This window comes from Panthera tigris, chromosome A1, assembly GCF_018350195.1.
Source record: "Panthera tigris isolate Pti1 chromosome A1, P.tigris_Pti1_mat1.1, whole genome shotgun sequence".
NCBI lineage: Eukaryota > Metazoa > Chordata > Mammalia > Carnivora > Felidae > Panthera > Panthera tigris.
Genome location: NC_056660.1, coordinates 109,276,221 through 109,297,415, shown reverse-complemented (window position 1 = coordinate 109,297,415; position 21,195 = coordinate 109,276,221). Strand labels below are relative to the sequence as shown.

Sequence of the window (21,195 nt, the reverse complement as noted above, 5' to 3'; positions counted from 1 at the left end):
TTCATGTGTATGATTATATGTGGCTCCTCACAGTATTATTTCAGGAAAGTGAAATTGTTGATGACTTTTAATTTCTAATTTATATTAAGTTTTGAGCAAAGAGTATTTGAGCAAACAGTATTGCTTTTGTAATTGGAGAAACAAAACCATTAAGGTTCATCTCTTTTGAAAAATGTGTAGGTGGAAGAATACTCCTTATTCATGTTTATATGAACAACCAAAACATTTGCTGAGGACCAATAAAGAAGAGATAGCTAAATAGGAAGACATCCTATGTCTTATATATGAAAACTGTATATTCACATTTCAGTGTCCTGGTGTTTAGCTTGTGAGAATATTAGTTGTTACATTCTGATGTTAGTCCAGTTAGTTGAATCTAATTCTTATGGATATACTCAACACCTAACAATTCTAGTTTACCCTGAACAAAGAATGATCAGTCATACTATACGTTGTGTTGCATCTATGTATTCTCACAAAGCAGCAATTAGGGAAATTCCTCCAAGTTCATTGGCAAAGACCTGCCTCATTTGTTTATTATTAAAAAACTGTGGTTTAACTATTTAGTTAACCATTTTTTCTCTTCTTGGTCATTTTGTTATTTTCAATTGTTTTACCATTAACAGAAGTGCTTCACTAAACATCTTTGTAGCTTATGGCTGTACTGCTAATTCTGTGGGTTATATCCCCACAAGTAAGGTTGCTCAATTAAAGAGTTTATTTTTTCTGAGTTTGAAACATCACTTTACCATTTTAATGACTATGTCGTTTTAGAAAAATACTTGGCTCTTGTTAGTAAATAGAAGATTTTAAATAAAACATTCTTTTCTCATTGGATTGGATTTTTTAACTGTTAATATCCGATGTATCTTTGAGTTTATTTCTGGGTTTTGTTTTGCAGAGCATTTAGTTCATTTCTGTGCACTACAATGCTGTTTTGATAATGGTGATGACTTTATAGTAAATTTTATTATCTACCTGGACAAATTCTTCTTGTTCTCTATCCAGTACTAAGTATATAATAGATGCTTCTTGTGTATTTATTAAGTTAATAAATAGATTTAATAAATAATAGATATTAATGTTTAATGTTACTATCTTAATGTTTAATATTAATATCTTGTTTTAGGTTGGCACCCTTGTTACTGTAGGGGAACTGAAACTTGGCATGTTCATAGTGTCCCCTGTTAGCCAAGAATGCTATTACACTTTCTCAAGTGTAATAAACAGTGACATAGAGGACGAGTTGAGATTTGGATGATCAATTTGAACTTGGAAATATGAAGCGGGGGGGCACATGTTAGACATGAGAGAAATACTTTTTTTTTATATTATATGAAATTTATTGTCAAATTAGTTTCCATACAACACCCAGTGCTCATCCCAAAAGATGCCCTCTTCAAAGCCCATCACCTACCCTCCCCTCCGTCCCATCCCCCATCAACCCTCAGTTTGTTCTCAGTTTTTAAGAGTCTCTTATGCTTTGGCTCTCTCTCCCACTCTAACCTCTTTTTTTTCTTGTTTTTCCCTTCCCCTCCCCCATGGGTTTCTCAGGATCCACATAAGAGTGAAAACATATGGTATCTGTCTTTGAGAGAAATACTTTAATCTTTAGAGAAGAGACAGTTTGATAGTAAATTCCAAGGGTGAAAATGCTGGAAAGTACCCATAGTGCTCTCCTGTATAAATGTTATCACTCTTTTCCTTCTATCTTTTATTTTAAAAAATTTCAGGGGCACCTGGGTGGCTTAATCTCTTAAGTGTCCAACCCTTAACTTCAAGTCAGGTCATGATCTCATGGTTTGTAAGATTGAGCCCCTCATCAAGCTCTGCATTGACAACGTAGAGCTTGCTTGGGATTCTCTCTCTCTCAAAATAAACATTAAAGGAAATTTCAGACCTATATAATAAAGTATAACATATGTCTGTATTCCCTTGATCTAGATGTACCAGTTGTCAATATTTTTACTGTAATTGCCGATCCTGCTCTACTGTTCAGTTCTTGTCTGTTTTTCCCTCCTGCCCTCCGTCCCTCCTTTCTTCCAACCTCCCTGTGTGCGTGCATGCTTGCATACACACATACACAAACTTTCTCTCACTCATTCACTCTCTACACATGCTAGATCTATATTTAGATGGGTGCTAAACCATTTTAGACTTGCAGACACGATGATGACATTTCACCCACATATGCTGTGTACGTCCTAAGAACCAAGGACATTCTCCTACATTACTAGATACAATATTCATAGTTCAAAAGCTGAACATTGATAGGATTATCTGAAATACTGTTCATACTCAAATTTCCCAATAATGTCCTTCACAACCATTTTTCTCTCCCCAGAACTAGTGTCTGGGAAATGAAGAATCACATCCAGCCTTTAGTTGTGTCTCCTTGAATATAGAAGAATATAAAAGTAACCCCAGCCTCTTTTTGTGTTTCTTTTCATGATACTGACATCTTTGAAGAGTCCAGGCCAATTTTGCAGAATTGTTCTCAACTTAAGTTTTGTCTGCTTGTTCCTGATTAGATGCAGGTTAAATTTTTAGCAGAAAGAATACCTAGGTAGTGATATGTCTTTAGTGCCTCATTTAGTGCCGCACATGATGTTATTTTATCCCATTATTGATAATGTTAACTCTGATTACTTGATTAAGGGTATTGTTTACTTCTCTATATTAAAAATTTTTTTTCTAATTAATGGTCAATGGGGTGATACTGAATATTCTGTTCCCCCCAATTTTTTCCCCAGTGGTTTTAGCATCCATTGATGGTTGTTTTGTTTGTTTTTTTGAGAGAGAGCACACATGTGTGTAAGCGGGGGAGGAGCAGAAGGAGTGGGAGAGAGAGAATCTTAAGCAGGGCTCATCCCACAACTGTGAGATCATAACCTGAGCCAAAATCAAGAGTGAGATGCACAACCTACTGAGCCACCCAGGTGCGCACCTATTGATGATTTTGGTCTCAATTATTAATTCAGTGTTCACAAAAAAAGTGATTTTCTAATTCTTTTATTTCTTCTATATTGATTAGTTGACATTGTTTTTTAAAGAAGGCATTTACTCCCTGCTTTATTTCTCGTTCTTTTATTTTTTGCTATTATTACTGTAGACTGAGGGGTTCTTTTGTTGTTGTTGTTCATTTGCTTATATTCCATTTTTGTCTTTATTTTGATGCTCATGTTTCTAAATCTGACTGATGGGAGCACCTTCTGGCTGCTTCTCATGCCCTTTTCATATGTCCCCATATGTTTTTGTGCATTTTCTTGCTGTTAAAACAAGATATTTTAAGGTCTATTTGTACTTTATCTGCTGTAGCCTTGGAATGAGCTATTTCTCCAAGAAGTCTTGTTCCATTTTCGTAGGAAATGATATTAGAAATCAGAATTTGGGTACTGAAGGTGCTTCTTTTTTCTGGGATGTCAGTGCTCACAGACGCTTTCAGTGAACAGAGCTGGAGACACTCTCAATAGACAGGCAGGCAGGCAGGCAGATAGACATACAGATTTTTAAAATAAAAGCCTGTGTTCGTTGTACTGCTACTAGTTCCTAGTCCTCAAAGGTTCTTTTTCTTTTTATTCCTTTCTATATTTATAATCTCTCTTCTTTCATAGTAACATGCCTGGATCCCTAGAAGTCTTGGTATATTTACTCATTTGCTCAATCTTGAAACAATGAAATTGCTATATCATTATGCTATACCATAGAATGCTGTTTGAAATAAACATATCAACTTAACATAAGTACTTGATAGGTACTTAAGAACAGTTTACCTTAAGCAATTAAAAAATTTAGAGAACTCTCCTTTCTACTTGCTGTTATGCTTTTAAAAATTATTTTATCTGGTAGTCCCACAGATTTTGTTTTGATGTAGCAATTTGCTAATTTTAACAATCCTTTTTCATTCTGGTAGTTGCAAATCTCCTGAGGGATATGCTATATAATAGCTTGCCTGTGCAGCAGAGATATACTTCTAATTGACTTATATTTAAATTTCATGTTAATTTTAAGGGAGCTCAGATTACTGGAATTATTGTTTGTGGGAAACTTTATCTTAGGCAGAGGTATTGATGTTCAAAAACACAGGAACAAATGTGGATCCAATAAATTATATGTGAAAGTAAGGCTGATCAGAAAAAAATTTGAGGGAATCTGGGTGGCTCAGTCACTTAAGCGTCTGACTCTTGGTTTTGGTTCAGGTCATGATCTTGCGGTTTGTGTGTTCGAGCCCTACGTTGGACTCTGTGCTGACATCATGGAGCCTGCTAGCAATTCTCTCTCTCCCCCTCTCTTTCTGCCCCTTCCCCACTTGCTCTCTCTGTCTCTCTCAAAATAAATAAACTTTAAAAAAAAGTTTAAAAAAATTAGAGAATAAGAGCTATAACTGGGATATTAGTTCTTATAAGCAATCATTTAATTTTGTTCTGCTTCTTGGCAGTCTTATTAAAAGGGAATATTCAGTTGGATGACTTACATTAAGAAAACATTTTTGTATTGGATTATTGGAGGACTTTTATTGTGGGAATCATATCTATTTGTGTAATAAATGTACAAGTGTTTTTTGCATGATTATTTTAGCACTTTAATTAAATCATGGTTTAGGGAAGGCATTTCTTTTTTTAAAAAAATATTTCAGAAATCGAATTCAGGAAGTGTAAGGAAATTAGTATTTAACACATTCCCTAGACTCTTAGGATACAGATCACTTCATATGCTGTAGCACCATATGAAGAGGTGTAAAGGTTTACAGCATTCTCTCTGAAACCTGATTGTTAGTGATATACACTTATTAATTGGTTCAAGTGTATTGTAGAATAATATTATGTTCTTCGGTTTCGCTCTCTGAATACTGAAGTGTAGATGTTTTCTGGTATTTATTAAAGAAAGAATCAAATACTTTTTGTGGTTCTGTATGGTACTAAGTACCAGGGAGACCAAAGAAAGCACATATTACTTCAGTACCTCAAAATAGCTTATATTCTTGTCTAAGTGTATTAGAATATTGTACACATAGAAACACCTTAATACACATTTCGAGCATTTAGAATATTTTTTTGAACATTAATTTACTTTGATACTAAATTGTGCAAATCACAAAGTTTTATTTTTGAATGTTTACTTGCACTGTTCTGACCACTTATAAAAATCTTCAAGAATATATTGGTTTTGCTGTCCATTCTAATTTTACAATTATAATTTATTTCCCATCTTGATTTACTTCAATTTTCTGATTAGATTTATGAATTATAAGGCTAGAAAGGCTCTACACATACAACCTGGTTTTTCCCTTTGGTCTCTTCCAGGATTCCCCACTCCCTTTAAATAAAACCAGGATAGCTGATTTACTCTATCCCCAGGGAAGAATGTTGCAGAGTCTCTGGTAATACCTTGTCCCGGGGCTCAGCATCCTTTACGTTGTTAACCAAAGGTCCCTGCTGCTATAAATAACGACATTTAGTTAACTAAGCAAGCAAATGGCAAGAAACAAGGGAGAGGCAAATATCTCTGAAAGAGAACCTAAGAAACAACAGATAATGTGTACCCATTTACAAAATTTTAATTCATCTTCTTTGTTTTGTTCTTAGTGAAAATACAAAATGCTGTAATGTTTGTAGAAATGACCCCCTCATTTTCCCCTCCACCCCAAAAGACTGACTCTTTTTCAGTACAGTTTCGACTACTATTACTAACCCAAGTTATTTTTAGATTCTATTGCTGAAAGCCTCAGTTTTGCCATTTATTGAGGTATTTTTTTTTAACAATTATTTTTGAGAGACAGAGACAGAGCGTGAGCAGGGGAGGGGCAGAGAGAGAGGGAGACACAGAATCTGAAGCAGGTTCCAGGCTCTGAGCTGTCAGCACAGAGCCAGATGCGAGGCTCGAACTCACAAATTGTGAGATCATGACCTGAGTCGAAGTTGGACGCTTAACCAACTTAGCCACCCAGTGCCCCTGCCGTTTATTGAGGTATTAATTGAAATATTAATGTATTTAGAGCAGAAATGTCGTTTTTTAGGGAATCTAGAGCAACAGCAAAGCGAGGTTAGACTGCCTTAAGGATGGACACCAAGGAAGCTGTGTTTGAGACAAAAAGGAATCAAGGAGATGCAAAGTAGAGGAAAGCACTGGATACCTGGGGGAAGGGAGTGGTAGGTGGGAGTGGGTTGTGTGCCTCTAATGGCAAAGAATAGTTAGATTTCTGAAGAGGAAGCCATGAAAGGCTTATAGGAAATGCTAAGGATTTGGGTTTAAGTACAACCTTCCATAAGTTTTAGCTGACTTTTAGCTAGCTGAATTCTTTAAAAATTGATGAGGTTAAATGTTTCAATGGGGTGGATCCTAATAGTCTGGGCTAGTGTTTCCTGTCTCGATAGTTATGCAAGACACTTGGTATTAGTTGGTAAAACCATTACCAGTACCCAGCTTCCGCACTAATGCCTGTTATTACTTGGAACTTGAAAGGGAATCTCTGATTGAAGCTTTAAACTCACAAAACGAGTACAGAACATTTAATTTTTCTTTTTATAATACAAAGATTGTGTTTCTCTTCTTAGCAACATGAACCGTGAAGACCGAAATGTGCTGCGTATGAAAGAACGGGAAAGGCGGAATCAGGAAATTCAGCAGGGCGAAGACGCCTTCCCACCTAGTTCTCCTCTCTTTGCTGAACCATACAAAGTTGTAAGTTGTCCTTTGAATGTTCCCCCCCGCCAGTAGTGTGACAGTTTTCCTTTTAAGAAAGTGTTTAAAATTGAATTTTTATAGTAGGAAAGAGTTACTAATATGTATACCATTTAACATTTTTTCCTTTCCTCTAAATCAGAATGTCCTTTTTGGGGATAAACTTGTCATTGGAGTATAACATGCAGAAAGGTACACAAAACAAGTGTTTTAGCTGAAAGAATTTTCACAACATGAACACTCTTATATAATCAGTATCTAGATCAAGAAACAATATTGTTAGCATCCTAAAATTGTCCTCAAACCCATACCTCCTTCCATCTCCCCTTTGCTATCTCATAGTCTTGAAAATGTGGTCTGGATTAACTCAAGCATTTATCTCTATATTCTTGGCTTTACCACTAATCCTGGGCAGGCATTTCACCTTTCTGAATTAAATTAATATTTTGTAAATGGGTACGCGTCATCTGCTGTTTCCTAGGTTCTTTGGGTATAACATCAATCAAAGACACTTATTTCAGATATTCTTTGTGTCTGTCTTGTTTCTTGCCATTTGCTTACTTAGTAAACTAAGTATCAATGACTATTAGTATGTTTGAATAAATGTGTTTTCACTATCAGTCTGGTTCCTTTTTCTGTTACCGTATACTAAGTTATCTTTCTTTTTTATGTGGTTAATTAACAGATTCCAATTTACGTTAAAAGCATGTTGTCAGAGACGTTCAATAAATTGAACCAATTGCTATTTTTATAGCTATCATTGTACTTGATTTGGGATTGCATAAAACAGTACATATCACTTCTGATTGACTCTAACATAGCTGCAGTGGACATAAATGTCTCTAATACTTGATTTGCCTTTGGCTTTCATTTGATCTAGCCTTACATTTTTAAAGGCTTAGGCTATGTATGGTGGCTGTAATAGTATATATTGTCACAGTAATGACCATTGTGGGTTTGCAGTATGAGATTGAGAGTGTATTAAACTTTTTTTTCTGATGAAATATAAATATAACACATAGTTTGACTTTGTTCTTAAAACATTTGGTGTTTGTAGAAGCCATTTATGAGACCTGTAGAAGCCATTTTTTTTATTTTTTAAGGTTATACTGACATCATTTATATGAGTGTGACACAAAACCTGGGGTTTGGAATTAGAGATTAAAGACATTTTGGAAAAAACAAGAGATTGGTCCAGAATCTTTGATTCATACTACCATTTATTTTATAATTACAATGTAATGAATTGGATTTGATTCCTGATCTCGATGCTGTCTATATATTTGCCTTTCTTGTTTAATAGGGGTCAGACTGATTTTCAAATAATCTAAAGTTATTATCAATTCATGCCAATCTCAAAATAAATAGTAGTGGTTGATTTCTTCTTTAATGTAATCAGTAAGCTTACTCTCATTCTTGCGTATGAACGTGAATGAGTCCTAAAGCTTGTAGACATCTTGGACTTTATTATCTAAGAATGATTTTAGTATTAATTTTAAGTGTTTATGTATTTATTTTGAGAGAAAGAGAGAGAGAGAGAGAGAGAGAGAGAGAGAGCGCGCGCCACCTGCAAGCAGAGTAGGGACAGAGAAAGAGGGGGAGAGAGATAATCTCAAGCAGGCTCCACACAGCACAGAGCCTTAGGTGGGGCTCGATCTCCTGAACTGTGAGATCATGACTTGAGCTGAAATCAAGAGTCGGATGCTCAACTGACTAAGCCACCCAGGTGTCCCTCCAAGAATGATTTTCAAAACTTAAAGTGTGTACCATTGGCTTCAAAACTTGTGTTTGTTGGTCAGAATTAATAGAATTAATATTTGAAACTTTATCACTGGCTTTTCCTTTCTTAATTTTTTGTTGACTTTTGTTAGTCACAGTAACAGAAGAAATTAAAATTTTTAAAAATGTCAGTTGGATATAACTCATTTCATTAAATTTTTGTTTCTCTTTCTAACTGTAACATTGAACTCTTAAGTAATGCAATGTTTTCCTAGATTGCTAAAATAATGAGTGTTGGCTCAGCAGCTGACCTAGAACTGAAAGACATAAAGGCACATGACTTTTCAAAAGATTTTTACTACTATTCCAATATATTTATTGGTGAAATTTGTATTTTTTTCCCTTCTGGAATCTTTTCTACATATTTCTCAATGTCCTTTATTTTTATTTATTTATTTATTTATTTATTTATTTTTATTTATTTATTTTTCAATATATGAAATTTATTGTCAAATTGGTTTCTATACAACACCCAGTGCTCATCCCAAAAGGTGCCCACCTCAATACCCATCAGCCACCCTCCCCTCCCTCCCACCCCCCATCAACCCTCAGTTTGTTCTCAGTTTTTTTTTTTGTTTTTTTTTTTTTAATGTTTATTTATTTTTGAGACAGAGAGAGACAGAGCATGAACGGGGGAGGGTCAGAGAGAGGGAGACACAGAATCTGAAACAGGCTCCAGGCTCTGAGCTGTCAGCACAGAGCCCGACGCGGGGCTCGAACTCACGGACCGCGAGATCATGACCTGAGCCAAAGTCGGCCGCTTAACCGACTGAGCCACCCAGGCGCCCTTTTTTTAAAAATTTTTTTAACGTTTATTTATTTTTGAGACAGAGACAGAGCATGAACGGGGGAGGGTCAGAGAGAGGGAGACACAGAATCTGAAACAGGCTCTAGGCTCTGAGCTGTCAGCACAGAGCCCAATGCGGGGCTCGAACTCACGGACCGCAAGATCATGACCTGAGCCGAAGTCGGCCGCCTAACCGACTGAGCCACCCAGGCACCCCCTTGTTCTCAGTTTTTAAGAGTCTCTTATGCTTTGGCTCCCTCCCACTCTAACTTCTTTTTTTTTTTTTTCCCTTCCCCTCTCCCATGGGTTTCTGTTAAGTTTCTCAGGATCCACATAAGAGTGAAACCATATGGTATCTGTCTTTCTCTGTATGGCTTATTTCACTTAGCATCACACTCGCCACTTCCATCCACGTTGCTACAAAGGGCTGTATTTCATTCTTTCTCATTGCCGCGTAGTTCTCCATTGTGTATATAAACCACAATTTCTTTTTTTTTTTTTTTTTTAATTTTTTTTTTTTTTAATTTTTTTTTTTTTTTACATTTATTTATTTTTAGGACAGAGAGAGACAGAGCATGAATGGGGGAGGGGCAGAGAGAGAGGGAGACACAGAATCGGAAGCAGGCTCCAGGCTCCGAGCCATCAGCCCAGAGCCTGACGCGGGGCTCGAACTCACGGACCGCGAGATCGTGACCTGAGCTGAAGTCGGACGCTTAATCGACTGAGCCACCCAGGAGCCCCTAAACCACAATTTCTTTATCTGTTCATCAGTTGATGGACATTTATGCTCTTTCCATAATTTGGCTATTGTTGAGAGTGCTGCTATATCTCAATGTCCTTTAGAATATTTGTGTTTTAGCATGAATGTTTTTCACTTTCAGTATTTTTTTTTTTTTGTCACTATAAAAATTATATGTTTGGAGTTTGCTTTTGAGATGTTAACCTTAAGATAGGACATGAGGTTTCTCTTTGAAAAATCCCTTTGCATTTGAAGTTTGGAAAGTCCGTTTAGAAGCATCTTTTATTTCTGGTTATGCTAATTATATAATTTTATTTTGCAATTTTTTTTGTAGACTAGCAAAGAAGATAAGCTATCAAGTCGTATTCAGAGTATGCTTGGAAATTACGATGAAATGAAGGATTTCATAGGAGACAGATCTATACCAAAGCTTGTTGCAATTCCCAAGCCTACAGTACCACCAACAGCAGATGAAAAATCGAATCCTAATTTCTTCGAACAGAGACATGGGACCTCTCATCAGAGTAGCAAATGGACTCCAGTAGGACCTGCTCCCAGTACTTCTCAGTCTCAGAAACGGTCCTCCGGCTTGCAGAGTGGACACAGTAGCCAGCGGACCAGTGCAGGTGGCAGTGGTGGCACTAATAGTAGTGGCCAGAGGCACGACCGTGACTCATACAGCAGTAGTGGGAGCAGCAGTCGGAAAAAAAGCCAGCATGGATCAGAACACTCCAAATCACGCTCTTCCAGCCCTGGAAAACCCCAGGCTGTTTCTTCATTAAGCTCCAGTCATTCCAGATCTCATGGGAATGATCACCATAGCAAGGAACATCAGCGTTCCAAATCACCTCGGGACCCTGATGCAAACTGGGATTCTCCTTCCCGTGTACCTTTTTCAAGTGGGCAACATTCGAATCAGTCTTTCCCACCTTCATTGATGTCAAAGTCCAGTTCAATGTTACAGAAACCCACTGCCTATGTGCGGCCCATGGATGGACAGGAGTCCATGGAACCAAAGCTGTCCTCTGAGCACTACAGTAGCCAATCCCATGGCAACAGCATGACCGAACTGAAGCCCAGTAGCAAAGCACATCTTACCAAGCTGAAAATACCTTCCCAACCATTGGATGTAAGTCACACATTTAAAACTTTTATTTTTTTAAATGTTTATTTGAGAGAGGGAGCAAGTGAGGGAGAGAGAATCCCAAGCAGGGTCCATGCTGTTAGCCCAGAGCCCGTTTCAGGGCTTGATCCCATGAACCATGAGATCATGACCTGAGCTGAAATCAAGAATCAGATGCTGAACTGACTGAATCACCCAGGCGCCCCTAGAGCTTTTACTGTTACGACTCTGTGAAGCAGTTTGTCTCTCTGTTGTTGTTGGGTTTTTTTTTAATGTTTATTTATTTTGAGAGAGAGTATGAGCGGGAGAGGAACAGAGAGAGGGAGAGACAGAGAGAGAGAGAGAGAGAGAGAGAGAGAGAGAGAGAGAGAGAGAGAGAGAAATGCCAAGCAGACGTTGCGCTGTTAGCACAGAGTCCAATGTGGGGTCAGTCTCAGGAACAATGAGATTGTGACCTGAGCCAAAATCAAGAATTAGACACTTAACTGACTGAACCACCCAGGCGCCCCTCTCTGTTTTAATGAGAAGGTGTATATATGTTTAAAAAAAGGCTTGTCATTGACTCTCAAGTGGATCCACAGACCTGTTAACTTCCCCTCTTGGGCAGTAGAGAAAATGCCATTCACTATTTTGAAATATTCAAATAACAGTTACAGAATAAAAGCACTATCTGTGAGATCAATATCTTAGATTTCCTCCTTTTGATTGTATGAAATAATACATATTGTGTTTAAAAAAATTAACTTGTTTTCTCATTGTGATACTCATGAATGAGATGTGGGCAGTGGTTCCTTGTAGGGAATGTTAAGATTTTTGAGGATCCATCCAGTTGGTAATGTTGTGAGGTTTGGTTTCCATGATCTTTTCTCTGGTTAAACTTAAAGGTTTGAGGCAGCTGCTCTAAATTCATACTGGTGGTTTGAAATTTACAGCATTATAACTGTATACCAAGCATCAGAATAACCAAAGAAATTGAGCATTCATTGTGAAATAGAAGTTTTATATTTTAATGTAAATTTTAAAATAAAATTTTCAAAAGTAGTGTCAGTAACTGAAAGTCATAGTTTATAGCTTAAAACGTGGTTGGAGGGATCAAGGATAGGTCAGGTGCTATTTTGAGAACATTGAAACATTTTTCCTATGGACTTGGGAAACTGTTGTTCATGGCATGTGTCATCTAAGAACTCCTTGCAAGAGAACAGTGACGTGGTTGTTTGTTCTTTCTTCAGATGACATGATCCTTGGAGGTGGATTTGAGTTCACACTTTAGCTCTCTAATTCCTGATTGTGCTTTAGAATAAACAACTTTTCCATAATTTATGAAAAGCTATATAAAATGTCCATTCTGTTCCAGACAAGTATTCTTTCAATAATATTGGTTTTATTTTGTTTGAAATGATACATTTCAGTATCATGGAATATTTTGTATATAAATAAACTTTAAATTTTTGATAAGTTTCTCACCTGAAAAATAACATTTAAAAATTTATTTCTAATCTAAGAAAGATAGGACTTTTTAAAACTTCTGAAAAATACAAAGTTCTTTACATCCTGTACAGTTGATGATTAAAATTTTTTAAAGCTTGAAAAATTGACATTAAAGGAACTTTGTCCAAAGGTTCTAATTAGTGTGGTGATTTAGAGTAGTGGGATCAATAAATATGTCTTTAAATTTAATTCACTTTCTAGCAATGTTGTTAAATCTGTACAACAAATGATACAAATCTAATAATAAATGACTCCAAATTTAATGTGTGTTTCTTTTCCTCTTAAGGCATCTGCTTCTGGTGATGTGAGCTGTGTGGATGAAATTCTTAAAGTAAGTTGTTGATTTTTTTTTTTTTTAATAGTTTCAGTCTTTTTTATTTATGATGCTCTGCTATCTTTTTCTCTCTTCTCCCCAATATTTCTCAAAGGATCTGAAGCAGGAAATTGCTTACATGCATAACCTCATTATGTCCTTAAAAAGTAATTGACTCTATTTTGCTTATTTTCATACTTAGTTTCTGAATCATTTGGTTTGTTTACTGTCTGCCCTCAAAGAACTGGTTTTGTTTGTTTTTCATTTTTAAGTAAAGCAAATTCCAGGTTTAATACTTTGCCTTGAAAAGAGGAAGAAAACAAATATAATTGCACTTTCTAAGGCTGATCAGTTAATTTAAGTGCTAAAAAACTCAGTAATTACCAGTCAAAACATTTCATTGAAAATAACTTGCTTTGTAATTCTTCTGTACATACTGGTCAAATCCTACAATGAAAGACCTCTGAATATTGCTCATTTTGAGTGTTGAGTGGAATATGTTTAAAAGTGACACGTGACCAAAATGTGTATTCCTCTTTTGGGAAAAGAAAAAGTTGTCTGTCGGAAAAAGAGAAAGTCCAGGAAATTAATGAGTGACAGTGACTGCTTTTGGCTCAATAGAGAAAAACTGTTAAGTTACATATTACTTGTACTTTTTGCATAAGCTCCTGAGTTTTTGTGTCTATATGTGCATTTCACTGTGGATACTTCTGAAAGACTACTTGCTTTGCTGCCTCCACTTTATTCTCTCCTTCCTTTCTTCAGCCCACTGCAGTCTTTGATATACTTCTATCATTCTGCTGAACCTGTTTGTCTAAGGTCATTATCTTCCCCTTCACTGGGGCTTTCATTTGAGTTCTCTGCTGTTTCTGCTGTTTTAAAGAATTTTTATTTTTTACTTCTGGAAACCTGATTCTTCCTTCCCTTGACTGTTACTATGCTTCACTGTTTTTATTTCCTTCCACCCTTGTCTCATTCTCTGCCTTTTGGAAACCTTTGTGTCTTCTCTTCTCTTTATTTATTTTTTAAATTAAAAATTAAAAAAAATTTTTATTTTAGAGAGAGAGTGGGAAAGGGGGCCTGGGGAGGAGGGAGGGAGGGAGGGAGAGAGGGAGAGAGAGAGAGAGAGAGAGAGAGAGATAGAGAATAAATCCTTAGCATGGAGCCTGACATGGGGTTTGATTCCACAACCCTGGGATCATGACCTGAGCCAAAATCAAGACTTGGGTGCTCAACCGACTGAGTCACCCAGGTGCCCCTTTTATCTTTTAAATATGGGTCCTTTTTTCTAGCTTCTCCTTCTCTTTTTGCTCTGTCTTAATTTTCCTTTATTGTTAATGGCTTCAACTATTAGCAGTTCAGTCTTTATCTCCTGCTTAGCCTCCCTTGGGTTGTGGTTTATGTCTCTTCCTTGCCTCGTAGCTGTGTGTCCATTTGCATTTCTCCCTGTTTTTTTTTAGATTCATCATGTCTAAAGGCAGATTTATTAGACTTCCTTCTATTAGTGGTACTACCATTCTCATGTGCTTATAAGTGTAAAATCTTCATTTTCTCTCATGTTCTGTTTAATCACAAAACTACATGTACGCTTTGAATACTCCTTGGAAATACCATTCCTTTATTTCCATTTCTGCCACCTTGAGCTTCAAAAATTGCAATATACAGTCCTTGCTTTGCCTTTCTGCCTTGAGTCTCCCTTCTCCTCTGTCATCTATATTGCTACCAGATTCTCTTTTTAATCCATTGTCTTCATAAGTTAATTTCCTTTTTAGAAGTTTTCAGTGAGTCTCTAAGCCCCATAGAAAGAATAGTGTCCAGCTTCAACATTCTAGACCTTCTATAGGCCGGTTCTAACCTCTTTTGCTATTGATTCACCACTTTTGCCAAATTGGTTTCACTAAGGCATATACTTGCTCTTTTACCTTTTTAAAGTAAACTTGCGTGAAATATGTTTCTCCTTAGTCTTCAGTCATATATAGATTCTATTTTTTTCTTAGAATCCCAGTGAAATCCTTCTTTCCCCTATGTCAGACCATCAGATCACAAAAATAAGTCTTTCCTTTGAATCTCACATAGTGTGCATTTTTCAGTTGCCATGTATATAAAAAGTTTAACAGCATTTATCTTTTCTCTTGCATCCTCAAAAATGCATGATATTATAATACCTGGAAGAATCTTAGATTTCTTATATTTAATTACTCTTTGATGTTACTGACCATTTATTATACATTTTGTATATACGGGGCTTGGCACATGGCCTTGGGTTTAATAGGTGCTCTGACATTTAATGATGGAGTTACATAGATTTTCTGTTGAGAGTACTTTGGTATTTGAAGTGTAAAATGCACACTGAAAACCTAGAGTGCATGAGTTTCTGTTTCCTTTCCCTGTATGCAGTGTGTAAGGAACTTCTGGTCCTGACTGCCTTCATGTTTTCTTGATATTTGTAGTCCTACTGTTTCTAGGAACTCCATCATGAACGTAAAGAAAAAACGTTTTAATCTAAAAATGATACATGTTTATTGTAAAATAAAAAAAGATTAATTCAAGGCTTACTGATTGAGCACCTGCCATTATCAAGCCCTTCAGATACAGTGGTGATAATAATGATAGTATTGCACCCTTTGAATTGATGTTCTAGAGTAGGATATTGGAAATAATCAACTATGTAATATTATTTGAGAACATGAAATGCCATTGAAAAATAAAGCGTTGTAAGAAGATAAAGAGCCATTACAGTGCAGGTGGCTGTTTTATGAGGTTCAGGTAGTATAGACTGTATCACATGCCCATGTCCCTTCCTCCTCCTGTCATTCTGTTGCCCACAGGTAGCTAGAGATTTTTTTTCATATATGAGCATTTACTAGCACATAGACTATGATTTGTATTTATCACTTAACAGTATATTGTGGACATGATTTCATATCAGTAGTTAAAATTACTCATTTTACTGTCTGGTTGGTGTTCCATTGTATGACTGTCTGGTAATTATTTCTGTGCTGTTGGATATGTAGGTTGTTTCCATTTTTTAAGCATAGGCCCCTTGAACATGTATTTTTACCTAACTATGTGGGTATAGCTACAGAGTAAATTCCTAAAAATTGTACCACTTTTAATTTATTGTATTTTCTCAGTCTACCTGATGGCTTACTTTGAGCTATATGCCAGAAATAAAACACTCCCTCCTTATTCTAAATCTGATTCTCTCTCTTTCCCCTGCTCTTCTAACATATACATTGTGATCTTATCCAAATCTCCACTTGAACATAGTTGGCATATGATTAAACAGAAGGCATTGAACGAAATCATACTTATGGCCTTGCTTGTCTGTCTTCCTTTTCATGTGCTTTTGATATCTCTCTTCTGATTTCCTCCACCTGACCAAAACTTCCTATCAGTTAATAGGTTCTGCAGCCCGACTTCCTAGGGTGCAACTGTGTGTCCATTACTTACTACGTGTATGACTTTTAATGGACAACTTCTGTGCTTCAGTTTCATCCTACGCAGAGTCAGGGTAATAACAGTATCTACCTCCTAATATCATTGTGAGTACTAAATGAGGAACAGACAGGTAAAACAGCACAGTAGGTGGCCCATTACAGGCACACAGTGTTACCTCCTTTTCTTATTATTACCCCCATCACAGCTCTCACAGCCGGCTCTTCCTCAGTAGCATTGTACTGTGTGCCTTGTGTTTGATCACAGGCTGATTTCTGTGACATTTCACAGGTTTCGGCATCCTAACTCCAAGCTTCTTGAAGCCAGGGAGTGTATATTATTTATCTTACTGTTTCTTGCCCCCATAGTGCTTTGCACACAATTGTGCTTAATTAATACTTACCGATCAAGTATGTATACTTTTGGAGGAGCTACCATGAAACCAGCATTTATAATATAAATCTGGTTTTTAGCTATGTAACTTTTATCCTTGAACTGGTTGAAAACAAACTGTAATAATTACATTTCAGGAGATGACGCATTCATGGCCTCCCCCTCTAACGGCTATTCATACACCATGCAAAACAGAACCTTCCAAATTTCCTTTTCCAACTAAGGTAAGTAAATAACATGTGTCTTTGATTCTGTTAGAAAACTCTCAATGGCTTCACTAAAATCATATGAATTCAAAATTGTCTTGCCATTCCCATTCTAGTGGGAGACAGACAATAAATAAGTGAATAAATACATAAGTTCAGATAGTGATAATTGCTATGAAGAAAATAAAACAAGATAAGGGAATCAAGAGCGACTTGGATTAAGAAGTTCTTGAAAAAGCTTTGGAGGCAATTGGGAAGAGAATTATTCTTTTATCCTTTTAAAAAGGCATCAAAGTTTGTTGGAAACTGTTATGGTATTCTAAGCTGCAGGCGCTAAGGCTTCTCAGACTGTCTGAGGAACTCCTTTCCATTGGACGTAGCAACTGTAAATATGTGCTATGGATGGAGGTTCCTCAGACAACAGTTCCAAGCTCATCTACAATCAGCAGATATGCTTTTTTTTTTTTTACATTAATTTATATTTACATGAACAATAAAAGAATATATTTTCCTTGTGGAAGTTTGATCAGGACCCCTGATAATAGCTTTCCCCAATTTTGCCTCCTCCATCTTACCGGAGCTACTTTCATACATACCTTTGCAAGTCTTTTCATATGCATTTACATACATATATATGTGATCATTACATGTAAGCACTTTCTCATGTACTTTATTTCTGCACCAGTTTATTCTGTATTTTTAATCAGCAACAGGTCTGAAAGACCTCTCCATGTTATTATGTATCTTTATTGTATACTGATAATATATTACATATAGAGGTATTTTACTTCTTTTATTTGCATCCATGGTATAAATGTTATCTTAGTTGAATTATTTTACTTTGGTATCTAAGTTGTTGCCAAGTTTTCATTTCTATAAACATTGCTTTAGTGGGTATCTTTTTCATGCCTTCTTGTGTGCGTGAGGTTTTTTTTGGGTGAAAAGTAAGAAGTAGAATTATTGATTATATATTTAATATATATTCTTAAATTCCCTCCATATCAGTTGTACCAGTCAGTACTCTCACTTGTAGTCCCTATTATTCCTCACATGCACATCACCATTTGTTATTTTAAGCACCAGTCTTTTGAGTGCAAGATGGTATTCCGTTTCCAAGATTACTCATGGGGTCCATCTCTTTACACATTTGTCATCCATGTGATTTCTGTGTGGATAAATTTACCTGTTTCCTCTGCTCTTTGGCTTGCATCCTTCACTTAAAATATTTTAGGAGGATTTCTTTTTGTGTTTATTGTTTTGTGAATTCTGGATTTAATAATTTCTTCTATATGCTGTAAATGTATCTCCCAGTTAGAGTCTTTTTAAGTATTGTGGTCCAGAAGATGTTAATTTTGATGAATATGTAGAATTTTCTCTTTCATGAAGCTGTTATTTTTTAATGTCTTATTAAAGAAGCTTTCTCCTTTCCTGGGATCATAAGCACACCCCCATTTTTTATTTTAACGTAATTGCAGTTTTGAATAATTAGAACATTTCCATCACTGCCAAGTCCCCTCACGTTTCTTTGCAATCTGCCTCACCCCCACCACTGGCCCTCACAATTACTGATATGTTTCATGTAGCTGCAGATAAGTTTTGCTTTTTCTAGAATTTCACATAAATGGAAGCCATGCAGTGTGTAATTCTTTTGCATATATGTTTGCCTTCTTTTGTTCAGCATGTATTTTTGGAATTCGTCCATGTTCATGAACATATCAGTAATTTGTTCTTTTTTATTCCTGAGTTTCTTTTTATTTGTGTTGTATGAAAATACCAGAATTTGTGTATCCATTTACCTGTTGATGAACATTTGGGTCTTTTCCAGATTTGTGCTATTAAGAATAGAGTATCTATAAATAGTGACTTACAAGTCTTTGTGTGGACTTAAGTTTTCTCTTTTCTAGGGTAAATACTGGGATATATGGTAAAAAGTCAAATTGCTGAGTCATATGCTGAGTTCATATTAAGTTGATACTAACCTAATATTTTCCAAGGTGATTTTATCACGCTTTTACTTCACCCCACTCGCATCCCTCAGTAGTATATGATAGTTTGATTTGTTCTGCATCCTTGTGTACATTTGGTATTGTCTATTGAGTTTTAGCCATTTTACTGGGCACGCAGCGGTATCTCCTACTAGTTTTAGTTTGTAATTTCCCTGATGACTAATGATGTTGAACCTCTTTTTATGAGCTTATTGACTATTCTTTTGGAAGTGCCAGTTCAAATCTTTTGCCGTGGGGGTGGGGGTGTGTGTGTGTGTTGGGGGGGGTGGTGGCCCAGCTAGGTAGGGAGTGTTATTTGTAGTTTTCTTTAATGTCTGTATTTGATTTTGGTATCTGGGAGTGCTGGCTCTTTAAAAGGAACAGGGAAAAGTTCTCTTCATCTTTATATTCTGAACTGGTTTGTGAAATTTAGTATTAATTCTTCCTTGAATGTTTTAATACACTTCAACAGCGATGCCATCTGGGCCCATAGTGGTCTTTATTGGAAGGTTTTAAATTATAATTTCAAAATTTTTATTAGATGTAAGAGCTATTCAGATGTTCTGTTCCTTGTGTCAATTTTATAATTTCCGTTTCCTCTAAGTACTCAAATTTATTGACATAGAGTTATTTGTAAATAATATAAATATTCTTTTAATGCCTCTAGGATCTCTAGTGGTCATTTTTTCCCTTTATTGGTGATTTGCATTTTCTCTCTTTTTTTCATTTTCCTTGACTAAACTAGCTAGGTTTATGAGTTTTACTGATCATTTCCAAGAACCATAGTTTACTTTTTTCAGTTTTCTATTTCTTTGTTTATTCCTTGTCTTCATTCTACTTATTGTGAGTTTCATTTTCTTTTAACTTCTTTTTTTTATTTTATTTTCTTTTTTAATTTAAATTACAGTTAGGTAACATACAGTGCAATACTGGTTCCAGGAGTACTTTTCTTTTAACTTTTTCAGATGAAGGCTTAGATAGTAGATTGTAAAACCTTTCTTGTTTTCTCTAAAACTACAGTTTACCTCTGAGCCCTACTTAAGGTGTATCTCACAAATTGTGTTATATTGTTTGTATTATCATTCATTGCATAATATTTCTTTATTCCTGTGTGACTTCTTCCTTGATCCATGGGTTATTTAGAAGCATGTGGTTTTATTTTCAAATATTTGAGGATTTTCCACATACCCTTTGTTACTAATTTTCTAATTTATTTATGTTCTTGTTAGAGAATATATGCTATATAATACCAATTTATTAAATGTTTTATGGCCATTATATGATCTTTCTTGGTGACCTTTATGTACACTATATAGAATATGTTCTGTATATATCAGATCAAGTTAGTTGAGAGTGATTAGTCATCTACATTTTTACTCACTTTCTATTCTATCAAGTAATGAAAGGAGAGTGTTGACATCTGCACCTGTATTTATGGATTTTTCTGTTTCCTCTTTGAGTTTTATCCATTTTGGGTTCATGTGTTTTGAAGCTTTGTTTATTAGGTATGTACACATTTAGGATTGCTATATCTTTCTGATAATTTGATCCCCCCCCCCTTTTTTTTTTCCATCATGAGGTGTTGGTTTTTATATCTGGTATTAATACTTGTTCTGAAGTCTACTTTGTCTGAGATTCATATAGCCATTCATGCTTTCTTTTAATTTACTATTGACAAGGTTTAACGTTTTCTATTCTTTTATTTTTAATCTATTGGTGGCTTCATATTTAAATGACTTTCTTAAATGTTTATTTTGAGAGAGAGTGTGTGCACACACAGGTGTGTATGTGCAGGGAAGGGGCAGAGAGAGAGAGAGAAAGAGGGAGAAAGAATCCCAGGCGGGCTCTGTGCTGATAGCAGTGTAAGGCTCCATCTCCTGAATCTTGAGATTATGACCTGAGCTGAAATCAAGAGTCGGATGCTTGACTGACTGAGCTACCCAGGCGCCCCTGAAGTGAGTTTCTTATAGTCAGCATATAATTTGGGGTCTTGGTTTTTTAGTTTGCCGGTCTCTAGCATTTAATCTTGGAGTGTTTAAACCATTTCCTTTTAATGTAGTAATTGATATTGGTATTGTAGGGTTTTTTTTTTGTTTGTTTTTTGTTTTTATTGTAGGGATTAAATGTACCTGACAATGTTAAATGTACTATTTGCTATTTGTTTTCCATTTGTCCCAACAATTCTTTCTTTGTTCTTTTTTTGAGGTTCTTTTGGATTGAATAATTATTTTTAATATTCTATCTGGAATTATTTAATAGGTAT

The 21,195-nt window shown here is 35.8% G+C and overlaps 1 protein-coding gene across 4 annotated transcripts in view; it reads left to right on the top strand.

Annotated features, from left to right (window-relative positions):
- AFF4 (AF4/FMR2 family member 4) overlaps nt 1–21,195 on the top strand; it is a 104,803-nt gene that overhangs the window by 39,174 nt on the left and 44,434 nt on the right. For 3 of the 4 annotated variants that reach the window (XM_042983810.1, XM_042983800.1, XM_042983815.1), the window contains 4 exons: nt 6,555–6,681; nt 10,321–11,115; nt 12,884–12,928; nt 16,879–16,965. In XM_042983810.1, coding sequence (XP_042839744.1) covers nt 6,555–6,681; nt 10,321–11,115; nt 12,884–12,928; nt 16,879–16,965 — 1,054 coding nt within the window. Of the gene's footprint in view, nt 1–2,915; nt 2,940–6,554; nt 6,682–10,320; nt 11,116–12,883; nt 12,929–16,878; nt 16,966–21,195 lie in introns of those variants that run through there. The other variant, XM_042983819.1, reaches the window with a different exon arrangement.